Genomic DNA, 11,282 nt, shown 5'->3' with positions numbered 1-11,282 from the left:
AGAGTGAGATCTGAATGGGCCCGTAATAAATATCTTGACTTTCAAATTTTTATGTTTTAATTTTAAGATATCTTCTATATTATTTTGTACGAAACACGCTCTGAAGGCATTTCATTTTTAACATTTCCTTTTGGGTGGGCTGCGGGGACGTTCCGTCGCTACAATGGGAAGCGGAGGGGGGGGTATGACGAAGAGGAGAGTTTCAAGACGCCCTCGACCACATCACATGCCCCTGCTGTGAGAAACCAAGAGTGGGTTTTCCTTAAATGTGTTGTCATGCATAATCGCCGGTTGACACCCCCCCCACACACACACACACACACATTTCTGCATTTGACATAAACACGTCTGTTACAGAATATATATCTCAAATATCAGGGGATTATAGATGTTTCTAAATCTCCTATAAATGTCAAGTTATTCTTTATTTCCTCAATGCTTTATGTTACCTACGCAAACTTATGCTTCCTCAAATACTGAATGGCCATTATTTCACTTTCACTTTGTTTACAGTGAGAGTTGGTGGGGCACAGTGGAGAATTCGCAGGGAAATTTAGCTGCTGACTGGGGGGAGTTTCCATTGCAGCGGAGGTGGAGAAACACGAGAGCTTGATTTGCGAGTGAGGGCTTGTGGTCCTCAGCAGTACGAGCATTGTGTTCAAAGCGTTTGTACAGTAGTGTTTGTACAGCAGTAACCATAAGTCGTTTCTGTAGTATACACTTTGTTTTACCTGGACACAGACTCATTTCACAGATTTGTCCCTGACATCTTTTATGTTCTACCACAACAAAGGTAAGACAGTACTGTAATTATAATTCCACATTCTAAAGTGGATGTATATGAACTAAATGAGGAGGTTAGTCTAAGAGATTTACCTACTGTTAATCAACTTTACTGCACTAATTACACATCATTTTTCTTCCTGTCTTCTGTTTTCCCCGGCCTTCTGTTTTCTCTCTCGCTCTCTCTTTCTCCCTCAGTGTTGTACAGATATGCAGTTGCTGGAGTTGGAGGACTCAGGCAGTCGCTTCAGGTTTTCTCAGTCCTGTGTGGGGCTGGCAGGTAGCCTGTGTGTGTGCTATGCAGTCTGGACACCATTGTGGCTGAAGGAGAGGGGACTCTGGACAGAGTGGAATAACACTGAAAGTGACCAGATAAACCTTAAAGGTGAGCAACAAGCGACATTTACATAATCATCTGTCTGAAGCTGTCACTTACACGTTAAGGTAATACATATTGAACAAGGCATAAACATGTCTTTGCTGTGTTAATAAGGTACCGATTTGGAAAAAAAACATCCCCCACCACTGAATCTCTAGGTGGGATCAACATCAGGGGGAGCATTTGAAAAAGCACTGGGTTGCACACCAGCTTCTCAGCAGTAGTAAACAAGTCGGAGCTCGCTCCGGTACTGGAGATATGCATTCTTTGCATCTGCTGAAGTTTTGGCTTGGCACATTCGGTTGGAGGCAAACGAGTGGGAATCTTGTTCAGCGGGTCTTTGCCAGCTACACCTTGTTTTTATTTTTGTTGACAAAGAAATAAGTTCACCTGTCAGTTTGTCCATTATTGGAAGAGGTGGTCAAACTATAAAGACCTTATTTAACGACAATGATTTAAATAAATACATACAACATAAGGAAACATATGTTTTTAATACAATTATTAAGATTAGTTTTTTTAGATATTCAATTATTTAAAAAAAAATAACCAAAAAAAACCCCCACCCAACTGAATCCAACGGCTGGTAATTATTCCATCAGTCAGTTTGTTGTATTCCAGTGTGCCATTTTTTTGTTGTTGTGCCCACACGCTTTCAGAATAAATGTAATGTAGTGTGAGCTCAATATACATGAAAACTACCGAAAAGTCCATGAACTCTTGATTTAACTTTTTTTGGTTTCAGTTGTAGGCAGGGTCATGTGATCATCATCATCATTTTGGGGAATTTGACATCGTCTCAACACGTTTCCCTTCATCAGGCTGCCTATTTACAGCAGAGACTAGTCCTGAACCATTAGTCCTTCTCATCGAATTAGTGATTTAAAAGAAGGCCATCAGCTCATTATGAAGACCGCGATGAATCAAATGTAAAATATTTGGTCTAATTTAACTTTTTTTATTTGTCTTTTTATAATTATGTTTACAGTTTTTTTCACAAGGTAAATGCTGGAATAATGTTACCACAGATTGTTTTTATTATTTTATTGAACATGATTGTAGAAGGTGCAATATGTAGCAAAAAGGAAATCGCTGATTGAATCACAATCACAATATCTGGCAGAAAAATTTTAACTAGATTTTTTTATTTCACTCAAATCGCTCAGCCTGTTGGGTTCAAAGCCTCAAGTCAAAAACACGGACGCAGACTTGCCTTTTATGCTTTTAAAAAGGGGATGAGTACTGAAATCATTCAGCAGTCTTCCAAAGTACTCATCCCTTGCTCTGCCTTTTTATCGAATGGGTGTAGACATGAAGTTGTTTTACATAAATGGGTGTTAGTACATCATATTCTTTTTCTTCACCATTGGTTGAGCTGTAGCTGGGTGTATTAAGTTTAAAATTCAACATAGTTCACCAAGTTGAATAGAGGAACAATGTGTTTCTTTCACAAAGCCACAGCTGCCAGTTTATCTTATCCTCGCCTCAGACGTTTCTCCCTTTCTCAAGGTTTCACATACTCACATGATAACTATTTAACCGTAGAACTTGATACAAAAAACCACAAGCCCTAGTAGAAAGTAATGCAACAGTGGCAAATTAAAGTTGATATCAATCAGTCTAGTTTACCTTTCCCACTTTGAACTGTGTGTGTGTTGTTGTGTCTTGCAGCCGTGGAAGCAGAGAGAGTCTTCGGAGTGATTTCCTTCCTCATGGCTGTGAGCACTGGTGCTCTGTGTCTGGTGTTTGCCCTCTGCTGGACGCCTCGGACGGTGCGCTCCTACTCAAACACTCGCTCTCTCCTCATGGCAGGACAGGCCCTCTACCCATCCACGCTGCTGCTGCTCACCATGGCCTCTACAGGTAACACCGCCGCACTGCCCACAACACCTGTGTAAACCACACAGCATGTTTTTGTGTTTTATGAATTTATTAATAATTAGACTAGTATTGTTCTGGGAGTTTAAAATAATAATTACCATCCATGTAAAGTAGTAAAAAAATGGCCCATTTCTACAGCAATTAACCTCTAACAAAACTAGCCTTTTGGTGTGTGTAGTTCATTTCTAACCCACACCTAGAGAAATTCTTTTATGTACCAGTCATTTACATACCCTGCACGGCAGCAGTTTTTAAAGAGACTTTTTTTTTTTAAACTTTCCTTGGAATTGCAGTTCATTATCATACAAACTCTTTTCTAAAGCTCCAGGCACGTAATAATTGACCCTAATGACTCTTATTCTGTTCTTGGCAATGATACTTGATTCAACCTGTTTTTTTCCTTCTATCTACAGGTTTTTTCTTCCTCCTCAGCTGGTCTCTTTTCACCCATCAGCACAGGGAAGAAATCCGTCAAGACTTCTCCAGCCTGGGCTCCTCCTATTGGCTAGGGGCTGTAGGTTGGGTCCTGCTGTTGGTCGTGGAGATGATAGTGTTTGTAGCTGAGAAAGCTGTTGTGCCTGACATCCTGCCAGACTTAGAGACGGCGATGGAGTCGTGGCGGATTTCCTCTCAACTTAAGGCCGCTAAACGCTCTTTCAGCGATAGTTATTACCCTGGTAACAGGAAAAGCAACATGACTCCCAAGGGACTTAAGTGGATTTCAGAAATCGGGACATGACAGAGGAACTGGATTTGAATGTGTAAGTTACACATTAAAGCACACAGATGGAATGAATTTCTAGTTACCTAATAGATCTTTAAAACCAGACTAAATATTGATTAACTGTGTTGGGGGTTAAGTGTTTGCCAGAGGAATTAAAGTCTGAGTTCTGGAAGCCAGTGGGACTAAAGGCTCGGAAATGGAATAAAAACACACTAAAGACCAACAACACTGGCTGGGAAACCGGGCCCCAAATGTAATATGAGAACTGTTCTCTTACAAAGTGCATGTGTAGACTGGTGTTTGAAAAGTTTTCATTAGTCTTTGTCCAGGTTTGCTCTTGGGCCAGGAACAGATCCCGTTGTAGAGGGTTTTCAGTTGAATTTTATGTCAACAAGACACTAACTTTGAATGAAAGTTTCCATAGGAGCTGCAATGTACTGTAGTTGCCGAAAGTTAAAATAGCGCCATCTGGTCATACTGGACAGTCCTCAACGAAATCAAAATAGGTTTTATTTAAATTATGTCAAATACACATTGTGTTTCTTTGTTGTTTTCTTATAAAATGTTTCCTGTTTGCTGATGATGAGTAATACAGAATGGTCCTTTATTTGGTAACACTTGTACTTGAAGTTTTCTACATAAGAGTGACATGACACTGTCATGACACATGAACTGTAACCCTAACCCTTTCTACTCGTTTACCCTGACCCTAACTTGTCATGACAAGACTGAACAACACTTACTAAAAGAAGAGTTATGTCATAAATGTTTGACTAAAATGTTATAAGACACGTTCATGACAGTGTTGTGTCACTCTTATGTACTGTAAAGTGTAGCCCCTTATTATTACTAATGTAATATGGTACGATAAATAGTATGTTCAGCAAGGCGTAGTTTGTCTGTTCTTTCATGGGATGTCCACACCTTTTCCACGGCAAAACAAAAGTTTATTACGTATCTGTTTTAAAGTTTGATCTCAGAGTGGAATAAACAGTATAAATAAAAATAAATAAATAAAGGAAACATATGGCTGAACATGAGGGTTAACTGCTAAGACAGTAACTGTACATCAGCCCACCAGGAGTTGCATGTGTAGTGAAGCACAGTTTTTTGCCAGCCAGGCCTACATCTGTCTCCTTTGTTGGAACACCTACCTCATCCATTCCCAGCATACAGTTCCTAGCTCTGCGGATCATTTGGACCACCCAACAACAGACTGCATCCAAAGTCGTTATTTACTTTTCTCTCACCCATTCCCCGGGGGAGAGGAAGCACTCCCATGCTGGACTGCCTATGTTTATGTTCTCAACCTGCCAAAGTGGGGGAGAATTAAGTGTCTCTGGCTCTGTTAATTGGGCGTTAATCAGGTGTTGCTCTAATTAAAAGGCAGTTCCGCCCTGTTGGGCCCTGGTAATGAGTTTGTTATTAAATCCACAGAGGATTTTTGTCTCTTTTTCAATTTACCAACAGGCTAGTGCTTAATTGCTGTGTAAATGAGGTAAATGTCCTTGAAGGTCGTCTTGCATCAGCACGCGATCCATGAACAGAACCGTTCTAAAGAGCTTCCCCACCAAGCTTCAAATCCATCCAATCCATTGTGTCCACCTGTGCTTCTCGTTAGTGACTGTTATTATAGTTGAATTCTCAATCTTACAAAAACCTTTCTTTTATAAATAAAAGTACTTTTAAAATGGATTTCCTTTCCAGCTAAAGTTGTCTTTATTCCCCCCTGTTGAGTGCTGTCTGGGCCATAGAATGCAGAATGTCTTTCATGGCTGCCGTTATGTCTCATAAACAAATCCACCACTTTTCACCTTTCCACCACCACAAACGCTGCTCTTTCACCTTCCTGAGAATAACAGACCAAAGGTTGAAAATGCCTTCAGAGAAAGACAGGTCAAATCAATGTGGAGATAGAAAGAAAGAAATAGTGGGACGTTTAGGCACAAAGGATGAAATGACAGATGAATGGTAGAAGATGTTACACACAGATAGACAGGTGGCCTGATGGACACAGGGAGATTGTGGCTACTGATTGTTGAAGGGCATTTTGCTACAAAGACATCAATCAGAAGATGGCACCAAGATTGAGCGGGCCGCCGGCGTTTCCTACCCGTGGCCGGCAGAATGTGTACAACACAACCTGGGATAAACCGCTGCTCTTCATATCAATTAGAGACCAATTATACAGCCGTGTCCTACTAATTATGCTGCACTGCCACTAGCCCATCCCTCTAGTATAAACTGCGTGTTTCTCTTTGCTCCTGTGTGTTTGTGGTTGTGTTCTTTGAGATAAATATATAAACCTGCTGGTTGCCTGGGCGAGGCATCCTTAATCAGACTTCCAGGGCTGTACGTTTGCATTTTAGAGGTGAAGAAAGCAAGCTGTTGTTTTCAGCTTTACCTTTTGGTGGTGCTGGTGTAACATTGATTGCTTTGCCTCTTTCAAAAAAACCTGGTGGAATGTGGGAGACATTGTTCCTATATGATGAGTAATGGAATCACACAAAAAAACGTGCATGTATGCATGTGTATGTGTGTGTGTGTGTGCGTTTGATTTTTAGTTGCAAGGTAGACAAAGTATGATTAATATTCTCAAGCATATTTCAGAGGATTTTGATCCAGAGTGCGCCGGACTACTTAATAAGTCAAGTTTTATTTGGCTTGATCTGGGAGCATGATGAATTATGAAATAAAGCGAGAACTCCATGCTTTTTGCAGTTTTATCTCTCCATGGTTTACATAATTCAGTCAAAACATTTGTAACATTCCTGACTGGTTAATGCTGTTGGGTTCAAAGTCAAGACGCTGAGGAAATATGCTGAAAGACTAGACAGCAGGGGAGAAGTAGACATGAAGATGAGAGGAAGAGAGAACAAAGGGAGAGGGATGTCACAAAGCAGTTTTTGCGCTGACCCTGAATTCTGTTTTTGTGCCGTGAGATTTTAAGAGTTTGACATTCTGATGAAGTCAAAATTTGAGTTTGACCACTGCAGTATTGTGGCCTCCACTGCATTGTCATCAGTATAAGTGGGCACTCTTTGAAAATGGAAAAGTCAGGAAATTTGATATCTGCAGTTCTACAATCTCAGAAAAAGCAGACAGAGGGAGGCAGACACAGAGAGGCTGCCGGGAGAGCATACCTTGTGTCCTTCAGTCGTCTTTCTTGCAGGGACCCGGTTCATCTCGCCTGTGGAATCGGCAATGAGCCGTTGCTCTTTGTGACTGACGTCCCACCCAGACCACCCGGCTGATTACATTTGTTCAGCAAAACCGAGTGCAACGAAGACAGACAGAAGGAGGAGAGGCAGAGCAGAGTTTTTTGATTATCCTGCACCTACATTCAGCCATTTGAATTGAGAGTGCATGTGTTGTTGTATAGTGGAAACTCTCTCTGCTGTCTCTGTTACTAACACTGTTTTCGTGTCTTTGAATCCCTGTGTATGTACCATATCTGCCCGCCAGTACCGTTGTTCGTAAGTGGTGTCGTCTCGGACATCTCAGTCCAGACAATGAAGCTGTAGTCCCATTCTCGTCACTCTATTCATCCCCGGCCAACTGTAGCCGCTCCCTTCTCTTATCTCTGTGTGACCAAGGAAATTAAATTACAAATATAATCACTTGGCGCCAGTTTCTTTAGCAGTGTGCCTCTGCTTTGCATATAGAGTGTGCTTGCTTTGGGGATGTGCGAAGTTACTTATTGGCCTATTTACGATAATGGGCTCTGCTCTACTAGTGGAGTCACACACACCTTTTCACAATGACAGTGAATGGCACGAGGAAGTGAAGCGAGGCTGAGGAAAAGAAAAAGAGTAGAAGAGACAGACATGAAGACATGGTTGCAGTTACTGTGGTAAAAGAGTTTGGCATTGGTGATGAGGGCACCTGTTAAAATGAGTAGACATGCATGCACGTGCATTTTATAGGCTTTTTTCATATCATGTACACTACTTTTCAGGCATGCTAACAATGTGGCTCTTTGGAAATGATTGCCTGTAAGCTGAAAGGATTTCCAGGAAAACTTTTACAGACATTATTTGTACCACATTACCATTGCCTTAGTGGGCCTAAGTGCCACCTTTACCATATAATAACAAATGAAGCAGTTGGTGATAAAAATACATATACAGTACACAAATCTGCACACAGACAATGAAAAAATAATAATAATTTGGCCAAACCCACTATTTACAAAATATCATTATGTAATTATATATATATATATACATATGTAATCATCTTACATTGATGCTATTTATCACATTAAATCAACCCCACACACAATAGCAACACAATAATAATGGACATTACAAAATTATATCAAAGACTTTACAGCACCACCATCATTTGCATAATTTTGGGTTAGTGACCTACTACCACCAAAACTAATAACTAACTAACCTCAGCTGTACTTCGTGTTTGGTGCTAATTAGCAAATGTTAGCATGATAACACAAAAAACTAATATCGTGAACATGCTAAAAAGAATTACGCTAAACATCAGCTGTGCTTAAGCACTACCTCACAGAGTCACTGGTGTGACAGTAGAGTCTTTTTGGTAAATATACAGAAATGCAACCTTTTTGCCTTAATAGATGTGTCAAAAAAGTGTCAAAAATCTCAGTTTAGTATTTCACTATAGAACAAAGTCTTTAGTGGCAGTGATCTCAGATGTGCCATGATTCACTCACTCACTGATGCCAACTGCCATTGTGTAGACAGCTTCCTCTAAAGCTCAAATCTATTCCACACACGTTAGACCATCTGACTGGATAAACAGTCCCCATCTCTCTCTCTTTCCCTGTCTCTGTCTCTCCTGCAGGTCTTTCACAGAAAGAGAAGGGATGGAAACGTATGTATATTAGAATGATGTGTCTCCCAAGGGAGCCAAAAGGGAAAGTTGGTAAAGAGTGAGGGGAGTATGAATAGAATAATAGCATTTTTATCATCGTTATTATGAGAAGGCCATCACAGGCCTTCCATGCATATTCCCTATTCAGTCAGGAATGTATTTGTTTATGCAGAGACTGTTATACTTGCTTTTACAGGCGGACCAGCAAATGCAAAACTGTATCAATGCCGTCGGATCTACCCGGTCCCAAAGCACTCACCGAGAGGGTGGATGGTTTTTTTGTGATCTTTATGTATTCTGTGCCAGTTGCTCTCCCCTCCAACTACAGGGACCACGTGTTTGTCAGTCCCTTCCTGAGGTAGCTCTGTGTTCTGCTGCATTGAACAAACGCCATACGCCCGTGAGTTAGGCTCAACTGCTTGATTCTTTCTCAGCGTAGTCCAATCCAAGGACAACATATGAATGTGAATGCTGAAAAGAGATGGGACCCGTAGCTATCATCATCCTCACCACCAGCAGGTTACCATGAGAGAGCGGGGTGGTAAAATAATGGCTCTCCGCTGGATCGTGTAAATCATTGCGAGGACTGGCTTATAAATGCTCCACCACCCAGGTTCTGGGTCCATTTGTAATTTCTCTCTCCAACTGGACTGGCTGCCAACTGACAACAACCTGCATCCCCAAAGCCCCCACCAAGCCACAGCATCCTCCACCGCTCCTCCTCCTTCATCTCCTATAATTACTGTACTCTATAAGTCGGCTTTAAGACCAGTCACTCTAAATCAGCCTTGAATCACTGTGTGTTACTGTGTCCATTGTACCCTTGTCTGAGCTGTGCAGAGCTAGTGCAGAAAAGGGCACGACTGTCCTGGCATTTCCTATAATGGACTTTGTAGTTAAAAGACAGGGAAATAATAAGCAGATCTACGTGTGGGAAAAGAGCTCATTGTGTTTGGTGGGAAGTTACGACCACGGACAGTTGGGGGTTAGGGTTGACAGACAACACCGCTACTCTTTTCACACTCCTTGACACATAATGGGACCAATGTTTCTCTCCACATCTCTCCCTAGGGGCCATGATTTGCTCATTACATTGATAGAGGAGGACTGAGGTAGGGAGTGGGGAAGTGAAAGATTGAGAATGACCAATCAAGAGACAAATGGTGGGAAATTTAGTGCAGAAAATTCACTATTACTCTCATTTCATCTGGGAACTGTAAGGTTGTTTGCCACTTACTAAGGTGTTTTAACAACTTGCCAAGAAACGCTCCATTCAAGGATGCACGTTTGAAATCTCGAGGAGTTGTTTGCTAGCTACTATCCCTCAGCTGACACACCTTCTGTGTAAACTAGCACCAGACAGTTTAGGAAAAGAAGACTAAGACACGGTTAAACACCAGACAAATCCAGTGAGTGGATGTATATGTGACTAGAGGTCCCCTGGCATCAAAAGGACTGCTCCTCGATCTGGGAAATCTACATTTAATTAACACAGAATTAAAGTGCATTGTTATTTTGATTAAAGACACTGGTCTTGATTCCCCACTCTACGCTTGTGCTCCTGAATCCCGCTCAGGGTTTAATTTCGTTTGGTGTACTGCAAGTGGATCAACATCCATCTGTACTGCTCAAGACTCGTTTTTAGCAGTGGTGTAGTCTAAATGAGACGCAGGTACACGCAGACCCACTAAGAAAGCTCCAGGATTTCCATGTACCTACTCAAAAATGCCCAATTTGCAACAACGTACTTTTCATTGTATATTTATTCCATTATATTTTTGACATAGTTTGAATTGTTATCAATGTTTTTTTTCGTCAAATAGTCGAAATAAAGGCATTTTTACTTTAAATTGGTGCAAAAAGGTGTATCCGAATACAGGAAATTAAGTTGTTGATGCTTAAAACCTCCCTGGGGGGGGACACCCAGGCCCCCAACTATGATAGGCAGAAAGGCAAATTCTGGTCAATACACAGTAAAGCACACCCACTACAATACATCAGACTACACCACTGCTTTTCATAGGGCCATACTGTAAACTCACACATAATCACCTTAGTTATTCACTGCATTCTCTGCATTGACCTTCATGTGACCTAGCTTGCTATGGGGATAGGATTTTTTTTTTTAAACGTTCACACTTGCTATAGCTTAAATTGTTCTACACATTGTCTAACTCACCAGAACAGAGGAGATGAATGGAACTGGTCCAAAACCCAAATAACTCTGCAACGCCTCAGGGAGAGTTATAATGCAGTCCCAGGACTACACTATCCAATAAAATGAATATTTGGATAGCTGGACATGGAAGATATTGTGGTGTCAGGCTGTCGGGAGCTTATGGGGGATCTTGTTTGTAGAAGATGTGATGTTGTGGTGTGTCTCTACTCTCTGTTAAAGCTCCATCAGTCAGGATGAGCTGACAACAAACGCAGCCAAGTCATACAGGGTCATGCAAGGCCTCAAGACAGCATCACTCAACCCAGCTGTCCCCTGGCTGTCACTGTGTGATTATAGGCACGCAAAGCTGTGGTACATGGGGACGGAGAGCCAGTAATTAATCACCTCATTGGAATAATCACATAATTGATTATTAACAAAAGCTGAGGTGAGGGCGAGAGGAGAGGGGCGAGACGAGGGAAACAAGACTTTGAGAGGGAGAGAAA

The 11,282-nt window shown here is 41.4% G+C and overlaps 1 protein-coding gene across 1 annotated transcript; it reads left to right on the top strand.

Annotated features, from left to right (window-relative positions):
* The first annotated feature begins 482 nt into the window (after positions 1 to 482).
* Positions 483 to 4,711, top strand: si:ch211-256a21.4. Its single transcript, XM_034879813.1, has 4 exons — positions 483 to 793; positions 982 to 1,168; positions 2,834 to 3,025; positions 3,457 to 4,711. The coding sequence occupies exons 2-4, from the start codon at positions 994 to 996 to the stop codon at positions 3,780 to 3,782; spliced, it is 693 nt and encodes a 230-aa protein (XP_034735704.1). The 5' UTR covers positions 483 to 793; positions 982 to 993; the 3' UTR covers positions 3,783 to 4,711.
* Positions 4,712 to 11,282: the final 6,571 nt, after the last annotated feature.

The sequence above is a fragment of the Etheostoma cragini genome, chromosome 8, assembly GCF_013103735.1.
Source record: "Etheostoma cragini isolate CJK2018 chromosome 8, CSU_Ecrag_1.0, whole genome shotgun sequence".
Classification (NCBI taxonomy): Eukaryota; Metazoa; Chordata; class Actinopteri; order Perciformes; family Percidae; genus Etheostoma; species Etheostoma cragini.
Note: the sequence above shows the minus strand (reverse complement) of the source record. Positions and strands in the feature narration are given on the sequence as shown.

What these genes read in the sequence shown, in the direction of transcription:
- si:ch211-256a21.4 (XM_034879813.1), top strand. Translation starts at nt 994, where the DNA reads ATGCAGTTGCTGGAGTTGGAGGACTCAGGCAGTCGCTTCAGGTTTTCT. An exon ending in TGACCAGATAAACCTTAAAG is followed by an intron (nt 1,169 to 2,833) that starts GTGAGCAACAAG and finishes TGTGTCTTGCAG; the next exon opens with CCGTGGAAGCAGAGAGAGTC. An exon ending in GCTCACCATGGCCTCTACAG is followed by an intron (nt 3,026 to 3,456) that starts GTAACACCGCCG and finishes TTCTATCTACAG; the next exon opens with GTTTTTTCTTCCTCCTCAGC.